The following is a 25,789-nucleotide window of genomic DNA, read 5'->3' as shown; positions in this document are numbered from 1 at the left end:
AGGCAATATTATTTTTTATATTTTGCTGGTCCTAACAACCCATTTACTGCATAATAAGTAGTATATTCAAATCTGCTTTAGCGACCACTTGTATAAAAAGACCACTTGTCTTCAAAAGCCACATTTTTTGTTTCCCTTGAAAATGGTGAAACAGCTTCATTTCCATGCATATGAGTGGTACCATGCATACAGCCAACATATTAGGTATAGCATTCACTGTGAATAAATATCCAGGTGTCAGTGAAAATCTTTAATGTGCACCACAAAACATATTATTACTGTATGGCATAACGTTTTGCCAATTTCCACTCAATCTCTTTTATTCACATACAGCTGAATTGAGAATGTCAAAACAAAAATTGGGTAAAATCCTGATTTCTTACCAGTCTTCCAAGTGATGTGCCTGCTGATGTTACTGTCCTTGCTTTCAGACCTTCAAATGAACGTGACAATATAAAACGTGATGATATAAATCTACATACATTTTATGAACCCTATTTAAGCAGCATGCATGTACAGTCAAACCTGGCTTAGTGGCCAACTCTCTATAAAGACCACCTGTCTATAGTGGCCATGTATTTTTTCTTCCTCAAGAGAGAAACGTGTGTTTTAGAACTTGTCTAGAAAGTCCACCTGCCTACAGTGACCACCTTTTCTGTTTCCCTTGGGTGGCCTTAATAGACAGGTTTGACTGCATATGTAATGTACATGAGTATTTGACATCATACATGTACTTTTGTTTAAAAGCATCCATAATTTTATTTGATTCAATATGATTTATTTATTTCTGTTTGATTTTCTTTTTCTTTTGCATTTTTACAAATATATTACAATCAAAACGTTGCAAATTGTACACATTTCAAAAGAATATAATGCTGAATAAAGTAACCAATCAAAAACATCAAACAGGAGGGTAGTAAGCAAAGCTTGATAGCATGACTACCCTCAATGGATACATAATAATACAAATATGGTGGAACAAATATTGAGCCCTCAAGAAAGAAGATGAGTTACAAACAAAAGACACTGCAGTCACCCATATAGTGATAACTCTTCATATCATTTTTTTGTTGATTATACATACCCTTTTAATACTTTAAAACCTATGCTTGGGGGCTACTGATTCATTGTGCTGCACGTAGCCAATACATTTATAGATCTATAATCTCATGATTTAAGACTGCCTTTATTAACGTTTTCTCTCTACTACACCTTAAAAATATTGCATAACAATAGCATGCAGACATTTTCTTGAGAGAATTCCAATGGACTGACCTGTTGTCTTGATGAACTCATAGTTACATCCCTTAGCTCCCTTATTGAAGAGAGTGATCGTCTTCTTCAGCGTCTCTCCTACCACTTGGGTGCCAAAGTTCACGGAGTCAACATCGCTGGAAAGCTACCATCACAAACAAAATCCACAGACAAGTAATGAGATCACAAGACGGATCGTAGCACTAAAATGCAATTCTTGGCTGGGGTATGAAGTGAATTGCAAGTATGCACTGCCCCTTTTGGAACATTTTTTTTCTTCAACCAGCATCCATTATCAATATGATTTCATGCCATGTTTATTGTGTGATCATCTAATATATATATTCATACTCATATTCATACTTTTTAATACTTATTTGTGATTACAATATCAGTTTGAGTTTTAAAAAACAAACATCTGGGTCCAGGCTTACAAATAGGAGGACTTGCGATTGATTTGGATCGATCACAACTATTTAAAAGACGGGGCCCTGGAGAGTAGCTTCAATTCATATTACACATATTTCCTTAGGAGTAAATCTAGATACCTAAGACTTAAATATGCAACCAATTGTGACAGAAATGAAGAAGAATTACTGTCAACACTCACTTCATTGAAAGACATGGCTTCTTTTACTGTGGATATGGTACCCTACAATTGCTGCAAAGCATTGAACATTAGAAGAGAGATTTAAGGAAAGAATGAAGAACGAAAGTTGACTTACATCACATTTCTTGGTACAGCACTTGACAGGAACACAGAAAGGACCAGTCTGGGCTAAGAACTGAACCTCTCCATCAAGGTCTTCATTAATCTGAAACAATAAGATACAAAATTTGCAAAATTCTCTCCAGTATAAAGCCTTGTTCAGATATGACATAGCAAAATTACAGCAGTTTTTTTATGATGACATAAAGTGTAATTACTCTTCTTATATCTGCATCTTATAACACAGAGCTCAGAGAATACACTTAGGAATTGTGTTGCAGGCTCAGTTGCCATTCATTTACATGTTTATATCGCATTATCTGAACAAAAATATGACTTCAATAGGCACAGATACTCTTCTAAGAGATGCACAATGCATAAAAGATGTTGTTTTGAAAAAATAAACAAGATATGATTGATGCTTGCAGAAGATTTGGTATCAGCAATAAATGGTTTCCAAACAACTAAAATGCAACGACAAATTCAGACTGAAAAAATTGTGGCTGAATCCTGGCTTGGATACCCTCAGTGGTGGTGGTGGGATTACGAAGCCAATGTTATGCTAAATCGTGTTGTCATTTCTAACCCGTCTACTGCAGCTGCTCTAAACCTGAGAGCGTGAGTTGAGAGCTTTACTACCGCTAGCATTATCAGTTTAGTGGAATTAATACAGACTGAGGTGTATCTTACCATTGGTTTGTATGTGACAAGCATTTCACAGCTCATACCAGCTGACATCTGACCGGGTGGATCAAATCTAGAAATCAAGAAAAATGATAATGATAATATGAAATTTGCAGACAATATAGAAAATCTTCTAATCTTATGAACAATATACACATAACCATTAATAAATGTATCATACAGTTTCTATTTCATATTGTCAGTCTAATTACAGGATCAAACTTGGTATTCATCCTTTTTAAAGCCCTCGGCATTTAATCTCTCTCTTCTCTTCATCCGTCTTTCCTGTACTTACTTCTATTTTTTTGCTTTTTCTATTTTCTTTCCCTTCGGATGGAAATTAGTCCAATGTACTCTTAATCATGTTTTTACCATGCCAAATTGTGTATCATACTTTTATTCCTTATAATATGTTGGTATAGTATTGTTTTGTCTTGTTATATGGGTTTTTTGTGTTCTAATAAACAAACATATGTGTACAATGCAGCCTAGCCTGCGAGAGAGAGTGAATAAATAAACCATTAAATAATAAATAAAATTTAATTGATGATGAGAGAAGACTTACTGGACATCAATGAAGTCTTTAAGGTGCTCTGATAGATCGACATACTTCAAGAAGTTAACACTGTAGGAGATATTGGTCAGGATGATACGCTTCTTGTACGATTTACCAACATCAAAATCCTGGAACAAACAGGCAAAAAATACAGAATATTTAAAAGGATATATTAGAAACCATTCTTTCAATGCATAAAGATCATCAAGAATCATCTTCATAGGGGTGTCGTTAATGGGTGGATATGTCACAGACTGTGGATCACAATGTCTGTGGTTCGAGTCCCGCCGCGGCACTATAATGTCCTTTGGCAAGACATTAATCTACATTTGCCACACTCAACCCAAGTGAGATAAATGGTTACCGGGCAGGATTTAATTCTTTGAAATGCTAGAGCGCGGTAATGGCAGCTAGCTAGGCCAAAGCCTGGGTAATAATTTCCAAATTTGGAAGCATATCGAGACGTTCAAATGTGATATGCGCTATTCAAGGACTAAATATTTTTAATTTATTATTATATCCAATCACAAAATATTTATGCCAAGAACCAAACAGTCCTTTTGCATTCCTCCCAAAAACTTATAAAATACATGTACACTCAGCCAAAAAATAAAGTAAACAAAATTTTAGTTAAGATTTTCATATCAATATCTAATATAAATACATCTTTCATATATCACAATAAACATAAATTCATCCTCTGTAAGATGATATGCAATTGGAATCATACCATTCAAGCACGAATGAGCATCGACATTAAACAATAATGAGTAATCCCTATTTAAAAGAACATTAGTTGAATTAAGGGATCTACCAACAATCTCTGAACTGTACCTTGAAGTGGACGATCTCGGGCTTACTGACGAAGGCGCACCCTTTGAATTCCCTGCCAGCAGCAATCTGTTTCCTCACGATGCCTGAGCGATGTTTATCCAGTGCTGCAGCCATGATCTCTTTCTCCATCTTACTAGGGTAGTTCAGGGTATAGATCTGCCCTTCATCCTTAGGGATCTATACAATATTTTTCAAAATCAAATTCATATATTTCACATCTCTTAAAAAATACAAAGTATGCAGTAATAAACGATTTAATAAAAAATGAAACAGAAAATAGACAAGTGATACAGACAAGAAAAGATGAGTACACTGTGATGAAGTGGATGTGAGGGAGGAGCAAAGGCCATTGACCTGTCAAGGCTACTCTCCGTACTAACATTCATCACTGTCATAAATCAAAAGTTACATACATGAATATAAGAAATAAAAAGATAACGACAATAATAAGATATGTAAGCAGAATTAGAGGACTATCAATTTTAAATCAAATCACTTTAACTACAAAATAGAAATAGAGGTATAGTGAATGTTGAAATTCAGGTTACATGAAGAAAAAACTCTGAAAGCATATCGATGATTGATTTTACATAATGTTGATGGTTTTCATAATATGAATCCCCCTTCTCCATCAATTGATGAACAAAAACAAAAAAACAGTTTCATAAAAATTGTGATCAATAACAAGTTGCAATAACTGTTATAAGCTACTAAAATCGTTGCATTTGATTGAATGAGAGAAAAAATAGCAAAAGAAATGTCATGTCTGGCTAAGGATTCATTCAAATCCAAGTGTAACTCATGAATATTCATTTGATGCTCACCTTGTATGCCTTGTGTTGTTTATTCCACAATCCTTCAAACTCAGGCTTTGCTAGATCCTCCTTGATTGGATCCTCCACTGTACCCATCGCCATGGTAACACCAGAAGATCCTCCGTACAAGAAATCCTCTTCCTCTTCATCTGATGAATCTAGGGTCATCTTCTCTGTGATAGTCTGCAAATAATAAATTCATTCAAGATTCATGATTTACCACTTTTATTCAAATGTTATTGTTCATGCAAACATGCAATACAGAAATATGACTTCCATTGTCACAAGCGGTTTATTGCTGTTTGGGCTACAACCAGATCTTCTACTATTCACATGGTCTAATTATCATTTGGTCTAATGACCATTTAGGCTAGTAGTCATTTGGTCTAATATCCTATAAGTCTACTGCTCATTTATTCTGATAGTCTGATTGGGTAGTAGACGAACTGGTTGTAGACCAATTGGCAATTCACTTTTACAAGAAATGGAGATGTAAATAAAGTAGATTACACTGCCCTCTTAGCAGACAGCAAATTACAAGACAATATGAATCAAATTATTAGCAACATCATGGTTAGTTTCTACCTCATGTACAGTTTATGATCCACTGACCTTCATGTGCCATTTCAACTGAGGAGATTAAGCTTGTTTTTCTATATCTATTGAATGGAATTTTAATTAATCATAAAACACATGTATTTTGTAAACCATCAGGTGAGATAATCTGTGCGCTATCATAAACAGGTTGAAGGATGAACAGCTTTGAATAGCAAAGCTTCCAAATTGTGTTGTGAATTATATACATAATGATTAGATATGACATCAAACATAAAGGTAATCATCTAATGTGGAGTACGCATATTTACAGTGACTTTGCATTAATTAAGCATGGCGCATCGCCTCAGCTATAAAGGCGAGCCGATCCACATGTTATGTCATCCCCATAACTATGGTAAATTTTACCCCTAGCTGTTAACCCCTAATCTGAAACGGTGCTAAAAATTGGGTTTCAATTTGTTTTTGTGCAATAGTGAAAGGAGAAATATTTTAAGTTAATTTAGTGTTAGTTTTTTAGTGCTTCTCAAATAGTATAGTTTTGCATCAAACTTTGAATGGTTCAATGATAATAATAATATCAGATATTTATATAGCGCACATATCCACCACATAAGGTGCTCAAGGCGCTCCAAATATTACCCGCTCTGTTAGGCTGCCGATTTCGGCGCTCACAGCATTCAAGGAATTCCTTCCTACCGGTACCCATTAACACCTGGGTGGAGAGTGGCAAATGTAGATTAATGTCTTAAAACTTACAATGGCTCCTTCTCTGCCCCCCTCAGTTTCTCCTTCTCCAGCATCATCCACTTCGTCCTGATAATTATCCTCGGGATAGGCCATCTCTCTGAGGATGGTGGGAGACTTGCGTTTGTGTGGCTTCACCCTCAACGACTTCTCCCGCTTAGGGTCTTCATAGAGGTGGGGATACATCTTCTGCCGTTTCCTCATCTGTTTCTCTTCGTTCAGGATGTGTGAGAGAAGCTGAGCTTGCTTCTGGTGTTGGTCCGCTTTATACTTCCTATTGGTGAATAGAAGATTGATATTGCCATTGAATGAAACCTGGGGGTTGTTTCATAAATCTGTGCGTAAAGTTACAAATGACTTTACAAATGATTTGAATATGAAGAGCCAAATGGGATGCCCAAAGTTTTTCTTGACATTTTAACAAGGCATGACTGTATTTCCCATAATCTCGATAAAATTGTAGCCTAAAATACACTTTGCATTAAAATCCTTTGTTAATAATGATAAGGTTAATCTACGTCTGCATATTTCAACTTTAGCTTATGCCATTTAAAGGATATACACGAGAATGAGAATGTATGAGAATCCCATTTAGCTCTTCATATTCAAGTCATTCGTAAAGCCATGCGTACCTTCACGCACAGCTTTATGAAACACCCCCTGGCATTTTGGACTACAGACCGAGGGCTATATAGAGTAATAAAATTTTGACTACTAAATTGTCTGATTTCTACAGGATTTACAAAAGGACCATCCAGTTGCTGAAGGCAATAATTATTTTGTCAATTTTTGTATCATGGTGCATATTTCACTCCCGATCATTTTTCGATGTTTAATTGACCTATCGACCTGGTCAAATGAATAAATTTTTGCATCATATACCGCATCTAGGCAACCTTGCCTGCATCTGCGTGTGCCCATTGTTTGCACTGTCTTAGCTGCACGCACTTGACGCAGAAGACTGGATGGCTCAAAAATAAATAAGCATGAGATGGGCAATTACCCTTGATTCCATACAACAAAGTGCAATCAGGGCTATCTAATATAACAGATATAATAACTGGACGTAATATACATATCTGGATGGCAAGGTAGTTATATTTTCCCTCGTGATCATATATTCAATCAGCGCTGTGAGCTTCGGGAAAATATAACTCTACTTGGTGGTCCAAAGAATGTTATATTACACACCATACCAGTCAATATCTGTAAATTATTATCTCTATAAGGCTTCCAAGTGGTACAACAAATAGGTTAATTCAATATCTTTAGCGCAGTACCCGGATGACTGACCAATATTGTTCAGTCATCCGGGAAATTCAACTATCAATATCACACAAAAACAAAGCCATATTTACCGAGGTATAAGTCAAATTTTGTTATCTCGCTAGTCAACCCGATATAGATATTAATAATAAAATTATATGGCTTTGTTTTCGTGTGATACAAGAACATATTGCTCTCGCTATTACAATATTGGACTTGTCTCTGACTCGTTCAATATTGTCATATAGCTCAAGCGATGTATTCTTGTATCACACTCAAAGCCATCCAATATTGTATAAATATTACATACCAAACTATATCATCACTTAAACTATTATACTTTCTACTCACTTTTTATTGTTTTCTCTTTCATCAATCCTATTCTTTGTTAGCATGACCTCGGCAGAGTTCTCTCCTCCTTCAATCAGTTGTTCTCTCACCTGCTCAGATTCTTTCCTATCCAGTTTAGCTTCATAACGATTGCGCGCCTGCAAAGCTTTCAGATTATCCTGTTGGACAAATCAATGCAATATTATTGTAAAAGAAAATGCACACCTGTGTGCCACATTTGAGACTGCCTTCTGCACAAGATGCAAAGGGTCTACAGAATAAAGGAATTTTATAAAAGAATTCTTATACTTTAAGAAGAAAATATGGAATATCTCACTCTCAATAATGCACTCATTTTCCACCCATAGGCCGGGTGTGTCCTCTAGGAAAGCAGATTGAATGAGGACATCACTATTATCTCTATTTTCCTAAAACCCATATTTAGTTTATTCAGTGTTAACATAAATCTGATATGGTTTCTTTCCATTTCAAACATTTTAAATGTAAATTGACTATTGATTGAAAACTGCAGGTTATAATTTCTTGAACTACTTTATATTGTTTAAACGGTAAAATTTAATTAGAGATGGATACCATAAGAAAATAGATGACAATTCAGCAACTTGGATGCAAGGTTTGACTCAAACCTTGTTCAGATATGCTGAGGTAAACCAGTGTTTTTTTAATGCCACACTCAACCCAGGTGATGCAAATGGGTACCTGGCAGGAATTAATTCCTTGAAATGCTAGAGCGCTGTATACGGCAGCTAGGCTAAAGCCGGGGTAATAATAAATGCACCTCGGAATAGAATTTCTAGACAGACGGCGCTATAGAAATGCCTATTATTATTATTATTATTATTATACTCTTCAAATTTCTATATCTTTTAACACAGAGGTAAGTGAATAGGTGAAGTACCTTTGTTGTGTGCAGTTGCCAATCGTTTACACGTAAGAAAAAAAAAAGAGAGATTTTTATTCTTGGGACGGATTACCACGTCATATCTGAACGTGCCTTACAGCTCTGAATACGTACAAATAACTTACCCTGTTGGAGTTGATATCTTGCTTGAGCTTGAGCAGAGTTCCCATTCTTTTTTCGGCATGAGCTTTTTCTTTTACTAATTCATCAGCCTCCTCCTGACGATACCTGTATGGAAAGTGTACATAATGGTCCATTCATACATTAGGTACTAAACCGCTTAAATAAAGTGTAACATGCTTCATGTTTTTGTATCTTATAACACACAGATCAGTGAACATGCTGAGAACTAGGCCATTGTTTTGCACAGTTAAGAACTTTATCCACTAGACATTACTTGTTGGCATTCGTTTTACTTTTTCAGCAGGAGCTTTCTCTCTTTTTAATTCATCAGCCTCCTCTTGATGATGTCTGTGTGAAAAGTGTACATAACGGTCTATTCATACATGAGGCAGGAAACTGTCTATAATTACTGCTTTCCATGTCTCACGATTTCTGTTTCTTATTAGACACAGACCAGAGAGGCCACTGTGGACCATTGTTTTATGCAGCTACAATTTGTAGAACCCAATACCATGACCTTATACCTTTCACAACACAACAACACAGATAAAAAAGTCAACACAAAATGTAAATTGTAGTTTTCTTTTTTCTACATGTAATGCTGAGCAAAATACTTTAGATCACTTTATTCATCACAAAAATAAACTGTATTCAAGCAATCAATGAATTCTGTTACAGCAACATTTAATTTCCTCTTCTGTCATATAATAAACCAGGCTGACGGGGTAAGGGTGCATGAGCACCAGGGTCCCGTTTCATAAAACTTGTTATCAATAACAATAACTGTTATAAGCTTCTGATATCGTGGCATTTCAATGGCTGAGAGCAAAAATTGTCATAGAATTTTGTTGCATTTGTTATCGATAACATGTTTTACGAAACGGTCTCAGATATAGATATGAATGCGGACATCACGGTTCATCCATTTCACATTGACTTACTTTGCCAGAGACTGTTTGAGGTATTGTGAAGCGACTTCTTGGCTCTTCTTGGCAGCGCTCAATGCCTCACGGTGTTTCCGATCATGTTCCATCAAGGCCTCTATATGATCCCTGCCAAGTAATGTATCGAAAACGGTAAGGTTAGCATTTCACTTAATTTATTTCCATGCCAATAAAAAAACATAATTATATATCTGAAGCGGGAGGATCATGAAAAGCATACAAATGGCTTGTTAAAAATGATCCTCACAAAATGAACAAAAAACAATAATTATATTTAGGAGCCCTAAAAACAATAAGTACCATAACGCTTACAAATTCAAATATATGACAAGAACAACTTTCATACATAATATTATTCATAACAAAAAGCATACAACCACTCTTTGATGTAGTCATGCTCCCAGAAATCCTCTAAATGATTCCTGCCAATTTCATTATTCATAAAAATGTTAGCACAGCACAGAGTCACAACTAAAGTAGAACTATAAATCACTATGTAATTACATTATTAACACCATCTTGGCTATCATCATATCAAGCATCCATATATTTTGCTTTGTGTTGATATACAGTATGATACATACATGCCAACATTTGAAAATCAGAAATCTGTACAAATTATGCTATTTTCAAAAAAATGAGGAACAATCCTAACTCTCCTATTCAATACTACAGACAAATTTGTACAGGAAGAGGAACACCTGCATTAAAATGATAATTATCTTCTCCCAAAAAGAGGAATGTTCCTCTTTAATCTGAACAGTTGGCATGTATGTATGATACAGTTGCCATTCATTTTACACTTTCAAAAAAGGCAGTGGTTCACTGTGCCATATCTGAACAAGCCTATTAAAGCAGGACTACCCTACTTGTAGCTACTTGGGCCCTCTATATAGCAAACAATGCCTAAGCGGTACCCATTGGTCCCCCATGATCCCCTTTTTCTTATGTTAATTGAGAGCTGATTTGATGAGATAACCACCTGTTGATGACCAGGCAGGGAGGTCTTATCCTGGCCAAACTAGTGCAGATAGGCTTTAAAGGTTAATCACCTCAATTACAGATGAACTTACCTGTCTCTTATCTTACGCCTCTGTTCTGCCTGGGATAGATACTTGCTTTCCTTCTGTGCTCGCCTAGCTGCGTTGCCCTTCCTCTCCAATTCCAGATCGGCTTCCTTCTTTTGAAGCTCTTCTTCTTCCAGAAGGTACTTGCCTCGATCAAGATCAAACTGGGACAGGTGTAACCTGGTCATAATGGAGGGGCAAAAGAGTGACATCATTTTACAATTTTAACTTGTTACTCTCTTAAGTGGATATCATATAACCATGAAACACAACTTTGTATCACATAGATCCAGTCAGCTTCAATAGTACTGTCTTGAGGCATGTTAAAATTCTTTGAGTGGTTCTAAAGTGACTGTATAGTTTACTCCTTCAAATTTGCAGTTTTTAAATGAACCTATATCTACTGACAATTAATAAATACATTCTTTGAATATAGGTACTAATACGTGATTTGAGGTTGGCCTTTTTGGTCCGTATTCTCCTAATTCAGATAAACCCTACCCTGGGTCTAAGATTCAACAAAGGAACACTTAGATCTCAGACTAGCTTTCTTTGCTAAACCCAATTATGAACAATTTAGCTTAAGCCTAACAATGCTTTAATTTCAATAGAATGCAGGCCTTTGAATTTGTTAGAGAAATTAAGACTATAAGGACTATGTGGTTGCTTAGCTCAACTACCGGTATACTTAAAGGTATAGACCAGTTCTGGTCATGCGATTGCATTGTGAAAGAAACGTAATGGAATTGGTCTTGGTAAAGTTACAAGCACTGTACATAGAAAGATTTATATGGGACTACTCGATATCTATCCAGGCCGGTATGATATGATAATTTACTAAATATATCAATTAGTAGGCGGTTTCCCGGCAAAATTTGTATCATCACCTATTAGTCAAAGCATATCCTTCACATGATTGGTAATAAGAGCTTCCATTTCATTTTTTGAGAGGGGGCGTTTCCAAAACTGGTCTATACCTTTAAATAGACCCTTTACCGTATGGTCTGTTTGATATCAAGCAGAATATGGGTCATTCACTTACTCTGCTATATCCAATCTATCCACGATCTGTGCTTCTAACATGCCTTCTGCTTCTAGCTCTTTAGCCAGTTTGCCTAACTTGCTCTCAAGTCGGTACATGTTGGCCGAGTGACCCTCTCTCTGACATATGTCCAGCTGGATCATCACGTGGTCACGCTCCAAGGTCAGCGCTTCAATGCTCGTCCGACACTTCTGAAGTTCCTCCCTGTGAAAATTAAATGGAATGAAAAGGATTTATCGTAATCATGCAGGGCCCTGTCTTATAAACAGTTGATAATTTTCACAACTTCTTTGTGCTTGATATCAATCACAACTTTGTACATAAGATATATACTACAAGCTTTCTGAATAACTTAACACAGCTTTATCCAACAAATTGACAGTGCATGCACTTGGAGAGCAAAATAATTATTGTTTTATTTACTAATGTAAAGCGCTTTGAGCATGTTTATGTAAAGGCGCTATATAAATATCAATATGTATGTATGTATGTATGTAAGCTTGCGATTGATTGGAGGACTTGGGATCGATTTGGATCGATCGCAACTCTGTATAAGACGGGCCTTTTTTTATCAAATATAATATCCTCCATGCTCATGAGGTCTATTGGATAAGTTTGGATTTCCCTTTAACATTCATGATCCATATCTTACCTGGTAGTATCGACTATGTTCTCTTGATCTAGGAGCTGTCCGTCAAGGTTATCTAAGTGACGTCTGAGGGCTAGCATCCTTAACTTGTCATCTCTTGAGAACTTCTGAGTTGGCGACTGCTTGGTACCATTTTCATCAAGAAGGCTCTCTTCGGGTCTGTAGGATATAAGCAGTTAGATGTAGATATAAACAATCTGTCACATATTTTTGCAGTATTTCAGAATACTGGTACACCACTGTTATCCATTTTTTTCCTTTTAATTCCTATGGTAGTAATGTGTTCTTGAGAGATATTAGAGCTCTATCATTGTCACCTATATGTATCACACAACATTGAACAACTATGTGTAAGGACCAACTCTGAATTTTCTAAAACTTACTAAATGCAGCCCCTACCAACGAAATAAAATCACGTTAAAAAATAAAATGTATTCAAAGTAAACAGGCAACAGTGAAAAAAGGAAATGGTTTGATAACTAACAACATATCCATTTTGAGTACAAGATATAAACAGTAACTGGATTTGGCAAAAAAGAGCTCAAGACAATACATACAAAACTGTTGGTTTCTCTTGATATAAAACACAGTATCGTACACCCCCCCCCCCCTCCATAAAAAAGGGGGAAACAAATAGTAATTAAAAAAATAAATAAATATGAATAATTATACAACTAACATTGATTGATCAGGGGAATCCTACAAGATCTACATGGATATTTGGCAAATATTATATCATTACTCCTGCATTAGATTACGGTACACCCATCCCTTCCGATCCTAACAAAATCACATGGTGCACCTACCCAACCAAAGATATATCATCACTCTGTGACCAGGCATCTTCCTCGCTGTTATACCCCAGTCCACTAGCTCCCAGCCAGCCGCTGTCCTGCTGGAAGGATGATGGAGGTGGCTCCGCAGAGTACTGGGGGAAGCTAGCTGGGTAGCCATTCCCTCCAACAGCTGGTGACTGGAACTCGGGGTCGTAGCTGTACGGTGTGGTGCCGTCTGCCGTGGTGAAACCTGTCTGAAGATGCTGGCCTTCATCAGGGTGACTCATTTGCTGGGAAACAGACGCTTCCATCCTGCTCTTCTGGATTGGTATTTATTCCTGCAATGTGGTCAATAGTGCAACAATCTTTTCCTATTAAAACATGTTATGTAATGTAGATCCACAAGTAAATCGAATAAAACTACAGTAATAACGTTGTTAGATTTTTTAATTTTATAGAGCCAAACCAAAACTGGACAAGGCACAAAAGCACCACACAAAGGATGAAAATGCTCTATTTAAAAGGCCGGTACTCAACTGGAAAAAGAAGAGGCATAAAGCATGAGAAGAAAAACAACAACAAATGAGTGAAAGCAAAAACTATGAATTTTTTTTGTTTTTAAACACCTCGAAAAATTGACACACCACAGAATGATCTAGGTCTAGAGTCTTGTCTCTTGACTGTCTTGAGCAGGCGCGTAGCCACGGGGGGGCACGGGGGGGCACGTGCCCCCCCTAAAATTTCCAGGATCGATTGAAATTTTGTAGACCCCTTTTTTTTACCTCGATCGATTACATGTATGTGCCCCCCCAAACATCAAACTCTGGCTACGCGCCTGGTCTTGAGCCAAAATGTATTAAAAGGCAAGTTTCCCCCTGGATATTGTCTGATTGTTTTAGTAGTTGCCCCAGTGACTAGACTTTCACTTTTGTCAGATCTAAACACCTTCAGCAGTTCGGCCGCGACCGAAACTTTAAACAACAGAGGCCCCAAAATATACACTGTTGTTCCGCGAGTGCCTCGCCAGCACGCAGGCGGCAGACACGGCTTGGTTTCCGTAGATTAATCGTTCACGATTCAATATTTTGGAAGACGCAGACACGCATCATACCTTCCATCAAATTAGCCATTTCACACTTTAGATCTTTAAAAATATTCTTAAACTCAATTAATACGCTTTGATTTAATACTTTAAGTAATACACACCTTATTATTTGACGAAATTATCATTCTTTTAAGTTCTTTCGTTCGACTGTCGTTTATTGCTTGATGATAGTTGACGATAGCAACGCATCTATTCAACGTAGAGGGCGACATACCCCGATATCATAGAGATCCTGTTTACAATGATCCATGATCTTACCGGTAATTAATTATTGTGACAATTTTATTCTTGACAGATAAAGTTTATATCTTAACTCAGATCCACATAGATCGATGTCTGATTATGTGACTCTCTAGATTGATCAATAAAGTTCTAAGAAGATATAATAATCTATCACAAATAAATTATGTCACAATCATTTCCTGAAAAAAAGTTTTAAAAAATACAATTCCTTTTTATGGTATAATGCAGATTGGATTTCGTTCTTTATATATGAAAGAAATCATTACATAGGCCCACACGTGTATCTGCTAATTGAATGGAACCTTATGATTTTTTAACAAGTGCATCAATGGTTTTGCTACTCTAGCATGCATAATACAGGTATGTGTGCATAAATAACCAGTAATGGATACAATATGTAAAGAAAAAGAAAGACAGAAAATTGCAACAGAGAAATTAGCAATTTTGTCAGACTAACCACCTTTATTGTAACCTATGTGATATGAAAATATATCATTTGGCATAGAAGACTATTGTTGGAACCACTTTATTTGCTGAAAATAATTTTTGCTTCTCTCTCTCTCTCCTATACTCTCATTCATGCCCCTCAGTTATACCTCTCTCAAATTTCACATGACTCTATCTCATATTTTTTTTAATTTGATTTTATCTCATGCAAACTATATTCCTTCATTTGTTTTGTTAACTTGACTTTTATCTAAATTAATGCTTTCCATATATTCCTCTACATCTCATTCATTTCATATTTCCTCTGTCATCAATATATCACAGTCGAGCTTGATCTGTTAATGTTTTAATGTGGATCTACAGTATAGCCCTACCATAGCAGAATTGGAGGCATTGATGATGATGATGATGATTATGATGATTATGATGATAATAATAGTAATAATGATAATAATAATAAATAATACATGTTGAATATCTGTATTGATTTAACCAAGTTAGTCTTTCATGCACCATACACCTTATAAGCAACATATTGTAAAAATAATTCTAAAATTGTACTGTTATAATTAAATTCAGAAAAGTAAGAGACACAGGATAAGGGAAACTTTTATTGAAGATTGCAATGATGAAAAGCAAAGTAGGAAATATTATTTGTTTCCTTACAAATGATCATGAAGGATACCTACATTTGCTGATTTAACTTGAATGATACTATCCTAGTGAAATCTTGATAGATTTGTGTGGGATCTGAATGAGGTTGTGTCTTGTACGAACCAGGCTTGGTTCATGTGGTGCACAACTTTTGAATAACTTTACACAGCTTAAAAAAATAAATTTACTGTATATGGGCTAGGAGAGCTAAATATTTATTCTGTTTTATTTACTAATGCAGCGCTTTGAGCATGTCGATGTAAAGGCATTATATGAATATCAATATGTATGTAGGTATGAAATACTGAATAGGAAATATGATAAATAAAAGATTCCACAGCTTAGATTGTCAATTAGATATTTTTAATATCAAAAGAGACAATATATCAACACATATAATAGCAATAAAAGCCTATTTCTATATAGTACTGTGTACAATGTACATAAAGTGAAAGACAACAACATGTCATACAATATCCAACCTACGACCCATAAAACCCAATTGTGGAGACTATCTTAAGTACAGAAAAAATATTAAAGGGAGAGAGTCATCAGTTTCCATGTGTAGAAGGTCATAATTCGCTGACACCAGACTTGGTGGAAATATACCAGAATCTGTGAAAATACCATTAATGGGTGTACAAGTCTGCACAATCCAATCAAGAAATTCCACTAGTCTTTGGAAAGCCTTCAGGTGATAGAAATGTAAGATAATGATTGTGACCTGGTAATGAGGATTAATGCCTTACCAAAGGGCACTAGTGCATCAAATTGGTTTCAAACCCGGCATCTCCTGGTTACCAGACCACTGAATTAACCAACGAGCCTCACTTTTATGAACCACATGTCTTATGTAATGCACTGTGCCCTAAACTTCACCACCTCAAAATAGAATTTCCCACATCCTTGAGATGTGAAGGCAAGCTTGAGCAAATTATTCTGAAGGGTAAACGATTCTTGCTGCCTGGGAGACCTGTACACACATTAATTGGTAATTCAAATAAATCTGGTGTCAGCGAATTCAGATGCTATTAACACACATGGAAACAGATTACTCTGTGGCTTTAACCATAATTATATATCTTAATTACCATAATTATATATCTTAATTACCATAATTATATATCATAATTACCACAATTATATATCTTAATTACCACAATTATATATTACCACAATTATATATCTTAATTACCACAATTATATATCTTAATTACCACAATCATATATCATAATTACCATAATTATACATCTTAATTACCACATGAACAACTAAATCAATAAACTTCCTCTATGCCCTGTAATATCCCAGTCTCTATAGAGTGGTCAAGTGTGACGTCCTAAAAAAACTATTTTTAAGTTTCTAAATTTGAACTTCATTTTCCGAAAGAGCATCAAAAATAATGTTCAAATGTTGAAAACCAATTGAATGTGTTAAGTATTGGCTGGGATATGAAAATCTGAATAAAAAGATTTCAAAAGGAAATCACTGTTATTTTGCTCTAGTTCTTAACATTACGAATGCAATGGAAGAGGGGTAGTATTTCCTTGATTGGTAAGAACTATTAAACAATTTATCATAAGCATTAATTAAAAAAATAAAGCAATCAATATTTCAGTAATATGGAACTCCATATACCATGTGACTTGTTGCTGATGAATACCATTGCTACTATGTTCGATTCTTATTTCACTCATTGCCATGGTCCCCATACACCCTGATGATAAGCAGGATTAGCTTCCTCTACCTCACTCGGATATTGCACAGGAACAGAATCAGCATAGTACTTCTTCAGCTTGGCCATCAGTTCTTCTACTACTTCCGGGTGAGAGGTCGAAAGGTCATGATACTCGTTCGGGTCAGCAGTGATGTTGAAAAGCCACGTGTCCTTACCAGTGATCTTGAGTGGGTGGATAGGAATAATACCTGAATCTGGCACGGGAATCCATTGTCCATTATTGGATCCTGCATAAATAAAATCAAAAATCTTGAAATGTAAGGTCTCTTCATGGGAGGCCAACATCTTAGGCCAAGTAAAAATTATCCCTGCCCACATCCTTTTTGAGGCCCACCTCAATTTTTATAGGGTATTTTTATTCTAAAATAAAATAAATGATAACCAGAGGACATTTGAAAAATGATATCATTACTAGTCTATGATATGTTTTGGCTTTGTTTTGAACCTGTCAAACTGCAATGTGAAAATGTGAAAATTCAGTGTTGTGTTAAAATTGACCCAATAGATGTTATATGCACAGGACAAATAATCAAATAATGTGGAACCCCTCCTTCTCAAAAAAAAATCTGAATGAGAACTAGGCATCAACTTTACTTGGCCTGATATATATAATATCTTAATTTTGAAAATGTTTAAAAATCACTTTGACATTTGATAGGAAGCTAGATTTAAGGGTGGTTCTCCACCAGTTATGATGATACTCACCAGGATCCCCTGTGAGGAGCTTCCAGTGCCCCACCCTGATAGCTGCTGAGATGTTAGCATTGAATTCCTTAGGTTGGTTGGGCCAGGGATCCATGTTATGAAGAAGCTCTTGCCGTGGAGATGAAGTGTTGGAACTGATAAAAACAGGAGACAAAATTATTGATAATTTTACTTTACCCAAGACTCTGCACTAAAGTTTAAACAACATAATGTACAACATATGCAATGATAATTCTACTGTAGCCAAGACTCCACTTTTATTTTTCAGAAAAGAGTCTGGATTTAAATTTGTGGAGAATATATGCATGGGCCCCATACTAATATTTTGAAATCTAGGGGTCTGGATTTAGCATTTGGGGTCCATGTGCAGGTCAGTGTCAAGTCCTGGTTTACCCTATTCCTAGTACATGTATATGGTATATGGTTGCAGATAAGCAACCAGGGGACCTATGGCTTGTGGCCCTATCCAAAGGACCTGATTGTTGAAGAATGATGCCTTACCATGCAGGCACTCATGCATTAATTCATTTAAAAACCAGGACAAGACTCTAGCTTTATTTCTGAGCCCTATCACAGATGACATCTCAGACTCTTCCAAAACCTTAGGTCCAAGGGCATGTATCAAATGTCCACTCAATCTAAAATCTATATATGGAACATTTCAAATGCCCCTTCTAGATTTATAAAAGCAAGTCAACTCCTTAGATGAATGCAATGGATCTTTCAAGTTTAAGCTCATTTGAAACAGAGAATATTAGTAATTGAATAGGAAACATTTGATCACCTTTTATCTCTCTTTTAAAATAAACAATAAAATGTCACCCTTGGATATGCTATTATACATTTCACTTTTGATTCCTATAACAAAGGCAATACAACTCTCCTTCTAGTAGTTCATCTAAGAACACTGCCTCTTGTAAAGGTCACATATTATTTCATTGTCTATTTTATTAGAATTAGATATCTCAATTGAAAAATCATGTCCAACATAAGTTATCATTATCATTATAAGTCGCTGTTTGGAGCCAGAACTTGAAGGGCATTAACTCATATCATTTCATAAAGAATTAACATCCTTCTGGCTCCAAACTTATGATTTTGTTATTACCATGAAAAACAGAATCATAGAAATAAAAGGAAAAGTGTTACAGTACCTTATTGTTTTCCACATGTTGAAGCCATCAAGCGTTATGTTATCAAGGCTGCTTCCTGCAACACCCTGGACTAGAGTTGGAAACCAGTCACTTACATGGATAAGCTGCTTGTTGACTGTACCCTGAACACTTGCAGGTAGTAAGCGGCTGTTGACAAAGCCTACACCCCTCATGCCTCCCTCCCAAATGGATCTCTTCCAGCCTCGAAGGGGCCAGTTGTTACCCCCTGCTGCCACCTCACCTCCATTGTCTGACAAAATAGAAAGTATAGTAGAATTTTTTTTCTGACTTTGTGCATTCACCTGTATCTAACCAAATTGCTGCACTTTAGCAAAGATCACTGGACTGAGAGCCAAGTGAATGGCCCTCTATACCACCACATATCTTTTCTAAGACATTTTTATTAAGACAAATTAATGTAACTACACTCAAGACCATGTCAAAATGTAAAACCGGGCATTGTTTCACAAAACCATCTGGAGTACAAGTTGACCGACATCCTATTGAAACACACATTAAATACAATAAACATGTTTCAATGGCATGTCGGTGAACCTGTACTTATGACGGTTTCGTGAAACGTAGCCCAGCACCTTAAAGACTGTCTATACTAGTTTGGCCAGGGGGATTAGACCTCCCTGCAAGGTCACTGACAGGTGGTTATGTCATCAAATCAACTCTCAATTAACATAAGAAAAAGGGGATCATGGGGGACCAACAGGCACCGATTAGGGATTGTTTGCTGTATAGAGGGCGCAAGTAGCTATAAGTAGTGCAGTGGGGCTTTAAAGAGCTTACCAGTTGAGAATATAAGCACAGTGTTATCCCATACTCCTGCCTGTTGAAGAGAATGCACAATCTTTCCGACGGCTTCGTCAAGACAGGTCATCATCCCAGCATAGATGCGTCTGTTTGTATTCTTGATGTTCTTGTATCTCTCCTCATATGAGCTAGGAACCTGGAGGGGTGAGTGCACTGACTGGAACGGCAGGTAAAGCAGGAAAGGCTGAAGAAGAACAAAAATCCATACATATTTCATTATTTATGGTCATAAAAAATATGCATATAATCATTAAGTGGTGTTCACAGCTATCGCCTACAAATGTGTCTTTGAACAATTACAGGACTAGCCTTTTTTTTTCTTAAATACTAAGGGTACAATTAATGTTAGGACAATTCACCAGCTAATGTTTAAGATAATATTTAACTTTAACAAGATCATCAGTTGACATTTGACAATCAATGACAATTTACTTCATGACTGCAAATACTTAACCACAAGAATTGTACAAATATAGAGAGAAAGCATAACAGCTTCTATGTTCCATTCAGCTAAATGCTAAAACGTAATGACAACATTTGAACAAAATTTGAAAATCAAATGCAGCCAAAGCAACAAAGTTTCGGTAGTCCCTAAAACTACTTTAGACCTGTCTATAAAGGCCACATTGTTTGTTTCCCTTGAAAAGTGTTTCTCATTGGTATGTGTATCAAAGAAAGAGGTATATAACGACCACCTGCCTGTGACGACTTTGCTTTGGGACTCTACCGAGTGGTCTTTATACACAGGTTCGTCTGTATTTGATCGTTACTTGTCGGGGAAAAAATACATGTGGGGCTCGGGGCAAATTAGCCCCCGAAATGCCAAAAAGAGCCCCCGAAAGTCATAAAAGAGCCCCCAAAATTTTATAGAGTTCAATGCAAAACAAATAAAAGATTGTTATTTTCATGCAAGCAAGCTTGAAAATAATTTTTTCCCTGTTACCTGTTCCACAGGATGCTGGGCGACTATTTGCTGGATTTTCTCTGTGAAGACGAAGGCAGAGTAGTTGCCGACATACTCCCAAGCTACCTTCTCGTTATCCCACAGGTCCATTCCCAGCCAGTGGTTGCTATTAGGTAGGAGGCCATCACCAGCCCTATGGTGGGTCCAATAGTCTTCACCTCCTGTCAAATAGCCTATAGATAGAAACAAGCAAGCAATCAATAAGTGTTGTCAGGGAGAATTATGCTATCAACTGTTGTATTGGTAGAGTGCATCAAACAATCACCAACCCTATGGTGGGTCCAATAATCTTCACTTGCTGTCAAATAGCCTATAAACAGAAACAATTAAGCAATCAACAAGTGTTGTCAGGGAGAATGCTATCAATTGTGTCATATCTGGTTTCCCCTAACTGTGGCCAGCTGATGATGGTGTTATCCTAAATTCTTAAGCCCAACTGGGCTGGTCTTACAAATTCCTTTATCACACCATCTACGGCTGGCAACATGTAGGGGACACCAGGTATGGGGAGATTGCTCTTGCAATAAAATCTGCAAGACTCTGGACAAATGACAAATATTAGACTTCTAGTTCTACACAAGTACCATTTAATGTTTGATGCACTCACATTCTTTATGAGATTGTAATACAGCAGGCTATATTTTCAGAGCTTGAATTTATTATAGTTTTGTGAAACGATGCCCAAGTCTAAAGTGGCATGAGCATACATGTACCAAACAAGTACAACCTTCAGCTCACCAAAATAGGAGTCAAATCCCCTCTGTGTCGGTAGGCACTCTTTCTTGTAGAATCCAAGGTGCCACTTGCCGACAGCATGGGTAGCATAGCCGGCCTCACGTAGTTTGTCAGCAAACGTCGGGAGATTGGTCGGGAGACAAAGAGGCTGGGCAGGACGGATGTAACTGTGCTGAAGGCCTGTGTGAATCTGACAGAAAAATAATGTTGATAATAATAATAACTGCAGTAGTAGTACATGAAATATCAATAATAATAATAATAATAATTAAAGGTATTACAAAGTTTTGGGAAATTTTGAAAAATGGGTGGATAGTAATTCTTTACAATTTTGATATATTTGGATGCCCCAGTGGATGTATTAAAAACACCAGCAATTTTAGCCCCTGAAACACTTCTGCTTTCGAGAAAAATTGAATATAAAGATTTACCGGTGCTCCCGGTAAATTTTGATGAATTTCAAATAGCTCCTACGGCCGTACAATGGTAGCTGCGACCATGAAAATCTCAGAGTTTGTAGTTGTGGTATATAATTTCCGAACGACAATAGCTAATCGGTTGATTTGAGTCAATAAACAATGTTTTATACCTTCATTAATATCTTGACCTTGAGAGGGGGCTATTCAACATAAAATGTTTATTATTTACATTTCATAACTTTAGAGTCGATTTCGACCGCGACAACGATCACTGAATACTGTAGGATCGTATATGCTTCCAATATGTTCATTTGAACCAAATTCATGACCCCATACCAAAACTTTGTATTACCTTTAAGAGTAACAATAATGTTAACAATAATACTTCTTATAATAATAATAATAATGAGAAGAAGAAGAACAATAACAAAAACAACACTAATAATAATAAGAACAATAAGAAAGTATACAAACAAATGAAATAATCATCAAATTAACTGTCAATTCAATTTTGTTTTTCATGGTTGTTTTTGAAAATACAGTTACCGGTAACTCTGCATAGATCTAACTTGAAATTGCATATACTGGTATTTTTAATTTTTTTTAACCAAACTAAGAAAAATGTGCTATAAACAAACTAACTTGTTTGCAGTCTGAACAGAACTGACTTGTGTAGCTCTCGATTAGTATATATACATGTTTATCAGTGATTTAGTTTTAACTTTTTTTTCTGTTCATACAGTTATAGGTCTACATAAACCCATTTGATTGAAAGTATGTGGTATGTTAAAGCTTGAGAGAAATTGAAATTATTTATATCATCATTAACTGGACTCTGCATCTGGAGAAATTAATGAATATTCACATGTGTAGACTGGTCTTTATATTACAAGTTCACATCACCTTGATCAATTAACTGTAAAAAATTATCTAAACTGGACTACAGGAAGCATGCAAAAATCAACTCATATTTTCAAAGATCAATAATAGAAAGAAGCACTAATTCAGTAATATCATGTAATATACATTTTTCAGATGATTGCATCCTTGAAGTTTGAGACTCAACACTTGGTTAATTTTGTTGTCTAAGTCGTCAGATTGAAAATTCTACAGAAATATAATAATACATAAATGCATCACTGGCTGTATTTTCATCAGCTTTTGACTTGTTACAATATCATTATTTTTATTACATGCTCAGCTCAACATTATTTACCTGGTACCTTCCACTCAACAGTTGCGACCGGGTTGGAGTGCAGATAGGCTGAACGTAGTAGTTCTCCAGGCGGACACCTTCCCGTGCGAGTTTGTCGATGTTTGGTGTGTAGATCTCGGAGCCGTGATAACCAACATCATTGTACCCGAGATCATCAATCAGAATGAAAACAATATTTGGCTTCGTTGATTGTATGATCTTTTTGGAACAGACGTTGCTTATAATAATCAGATTAATGAAAAATAATGCTAGCTTCATATTTTTCTCAAGTCGGTAACTTTTAGGTCAGTCAGTACACTCAGCTCAGTACAGTATTAGACCTAGTATTTGTAAACATGAACGATCAATATATGCCAACTGTTGATCACATGATCCCAAGTAGATCTGCCGGGTCACGTGATGGTACCCAGCCAACAATCACATGACCAAAATCAACTTTTGGACCAATCGTACTGCACGATTTTTCTCACTTTACACCTCTCCCCGGCCCCTGACAATTTTGTTTGATTGATTTTATTTTTGCGTTCAGATTAAAAAAAAAATACAAGGTACAATTTAACATAAGTATTACATACATTACAAATACTTGGGTGATGGTGTAAATTCAAGTAAAAGCGTGTAACTCATTCAAGATCTTTAGCGGAGTCGAAAATGGTCGACCCCAAATAATTATTTGCAGAGTTTCAAAAAATATTTCCAACAAAATCAGACTCGCTTTTACCTAAAAACGGCTACCAAAAGTGTTATCTAAATATAACCCTCTTTTGGGCATTACGAGTGCAAATTCACACACAAAATAAACACTTTTGTATAAATTTCTTGCTCTTTAAAACATTTACCCCCTTCAAATCCGCGGCAGCTCCGTAAATCAGGACCCCTTTTAAAACTGTAACGCACCACCAGATCCATTTTGTCTGATACTAATTTTCGAGGCAGGGAGCAATGCAAGCACAACATTTTAAGGGGGTGTTGGGAGGGGGAGGTTGTTTGCCTGAGGTGTAACCTTTGGCGTTGAGATGGATCCCATATTGTAATTTATACTTTTTATGACAAATTTTCAAAGGCATAAATTAGATTCGAATTTCTATATGCTTGCTGGCAAAATAAAAAAAAATAGAAAGGTGATATTCGGGCAACCGCAAGCAGTTATGACATATTCCATTGTTCCCGAATGCCTGTAGTGTTTATGACCCGATACCGCCTAGTTGGATGGTGGAGGGGTGGGGATTAGAATTCAATCATATATGCTTCCTATATCAAATTTGATTGTGTACGCCTGTACGGGTGAGTTGTGGGGGAAGAGAAGTATTATTTTCCTCTTTGAATATATATAATTCATATACTTCTCGCCGGGCGCAATTTTAGAAGAATAAATGGAGGCGGCTTGGGAGTTCTTACATTCGTTTTCTACATAAACCTCGCCGTTATTAATTTATAATGAAGAATAGGGGGGGGGGGGGTACGTGCTTGGAGCTTTAGCCCCACAAGCCCCCCCCCCCCCCCATAACCGCTACTAGCTATACAAAATAAGATAGTAAAATACGTAATAGCCGAAAACAAATGAGGAGCTGAGTGTGTGTTTTATTTTTATTTTCTCAGGAACGCAATATAAAATTTATATTATTAGGCCTATCAGTCCCTTGAATCATGACTTGTGAAGGGGATATACTCCTATACGAGGTTGTTTGTATTTGGATACATTTTCTGATTATCCATTTTGGGGGTACGACCTTTTTGAATATTTTTCAAGGAATTGAGAGTTCTCTAACTTGAATTCCCGAATTATTGAACTACCTATGTAAAATGTGTCCTACTGCAGTTAATATATCTTATTTAATTCAAAGTTTAGAGTATATACTTTGCGAGGGAGCGTAGCGGCTGAGTGAGAAGAGATTTTCTTTTAGACATATAGGGGGGGGGGTAGTGAGCACTAATTTTTTTTGGCCCTCGAATGTTTGAAAAATCGCACCCCCCCCTTTAGCGCCAGGGGGGGGGGGTGCATCTCCAAAAAAAGGTAAAATTAACCTGTTTTTACACGTTTTTCTCCCCAGGGGAGAGGCCCCCGCCCCCCCCCCCCCCCTCGCCCTGGATCCGCCACTGATAGAAAAATAGTTTGGTCTAGCCTATATCATTTCCTGTACATATTTTGTTTTTTAGCGTAAGTTGACCCCCCCCCCCCCCTGCGATTGTCGCCTCTACTGGTATGTCTATCTTGAGTGTCGAAAGAATCTCATGATACCCATAAGCCTAGCTGTGATAAGGAGGCTGGTTGGCTTATTTATGAAACGAAGACCTATGGAAGGGGAAATAAAA

The 25,789-nt window shown here is 36.5% G+C and overlaps 2 protein-coding genes across 2 annotated transcripts in view; both read right to left on the bottom strand.

The window, feature by feature from the left end:
- Nucleotides 1–14,558, bottom strand: part of LOC585248 (cilia- and flagella-associated protein 74) — a 35,258-nt gene extending 20,700 nt beyond the window's left edge. Inside the window, exons 1-16 of the mRNA XM_030987149.1 lie at nucleotides 14,480–14,558; nucleotides 13,304–13,611; nucleotides 12,501–12,656; nucleotides 11,849–12,052; nucleotides 10,813–10,986; nucleotides 9,737–9,847; nucleotides 8,798–8,900; nucleotides 7,772–7,929; nucleotides 6,167–6,428; nucleotides 4,862–5,035; nucleotides 4,038–4,214; nucleotides 3,213–3,331; nucleotides 2,654–2,720; nucleotides 1,980–2,069; nucleotides 1,276–1,399; nucleotides 384–433 (exon numbers count right to left, since the gene is read on the bottom strand). Of these exons, the coding sequence (XP_030843009.1) occupies nucleotides 384–433; nucleotides 1,276–1,399; nucleotides 1,980–2,069; nucleotides 2,654–2,720; nucleotides 3,213–3,331; nucleotides 4,038–4,214; nucleotides 4,862–5,035; nucleotides 6,167–6,428; nucleotides 7,772–7,929; nucleotides 8,798–8,900; nucleotides 9,737–9,847; nucleotides 10,813–10,986; nucleotides 11,849–12,052; nucleotides 12,501–12,656; nucleotides 13,304–13,584 (2,250 nt within the window). The 5' untranslated portion in view covers nucleotides 13,585–13,611; nucleotides 14,480–14,558. The remainder of the gene's footprint in view (nucleotides 1–383; nucleotides 434–1,275; nucleotides 1,400–1,979; nucleotides 2,070–2,653; nucleotides 2,721–3,212; nucleotides 3,332–4,037; nucleotides 4,215–4,861; nucleotides 5,036–6,166; nucleotides 6,429–7,771; nucleotides 7,930–8,797; nucleotides 8,901–9,736; nucleotides 9,848–10,812; nucleotides 10,987–11,848; nucleotides 12,053–12,500; nucleotides 12,657–13,303; nucleotides 13,612–14,479) is intronic.
- Nucleotides 14,559–15,063: 505 nt separating this feature from the next.
- On the bottom strand, nucleotides 15,064–23,805 carry LOC585225 (arylsulfatase J). Its single transcript, XM_785058.5, has 7 exons — nucleotides 23,477–23,805; nucleotides 21,845–22,031; nucleotides 21,086–21,279; nucleotides 20,119–20,326; nucleotides 19,321–19,570; nucleotides 18,167–18,300; nucleotides 15,064–17,688 (listed from the first exon to the last, which is right to left on the bottom strand). The coding sequence occupies exons 1-7, from the start codon at nucleotides 23,732–23,734 to the stop codon at nucleotides 17,417–17,419; spliced, it is 1,503 nt and encodes a 500-aa protein (XP_790151.2). The 5' UTR covers nucleotides 23,735–23,805; the 3' UTR covers nucleotides 15,064–17,416.
- Between the last annotated feature and the right edge of the window lie 1,984 nt (nucleotides 23,806–25,789).

This window comes from Strongylocentrotus purpuratus, unplaced genomic scaffold (assembly GCF_000002235.5).
Source record: "Strongylocentrotus purpuratus isolate Spur 01 unplaced genomic scaffold, Spur_5.0 spur5_scaffold_16, whole genome shotgun sequence".
NCBI classification, from domain to species: domain Eukaryota; kingdom Metazoa; phylum Echinodermata; class Echinoidea; order Camarodonta; family Strongylocentrotidae; genus Strongylocentrotus; species Strongylocentrotus purpuratus.
The sequence above is the reverse complement of the archived record's forward strand: the minus strand, read 5'-3'. Positions and strand labels throughout refer to the sequence as shown.

What these genes read in the sequence shown, in the direction of transcription:
- LOC585225 (XM_785058.5), bottom strand. Translation starts at nt 23,734, where the DNA reads ATGAAGCTAGCATTATTTTTCATTAATCTGATTATTATAAGCAACGTC. An exon ending in TGTTGAGTGGAAGGTACCAG is followed by an intron (nt 22,032 to 23,476) that starts GTAAATAATGTT and finishes TTTTTCTGTCAG; the next exon opens with ATTCACACAGGCCTTCAGCA. An exon ending in GCTCCTCACAGGGGATCCTG is followed by an intron (nt 17,689 to 18,166) that starts GTGAGTATCATC and finishes TTATTTATGCAG; the next exon opens with GATCCAATAATGGACAATGG.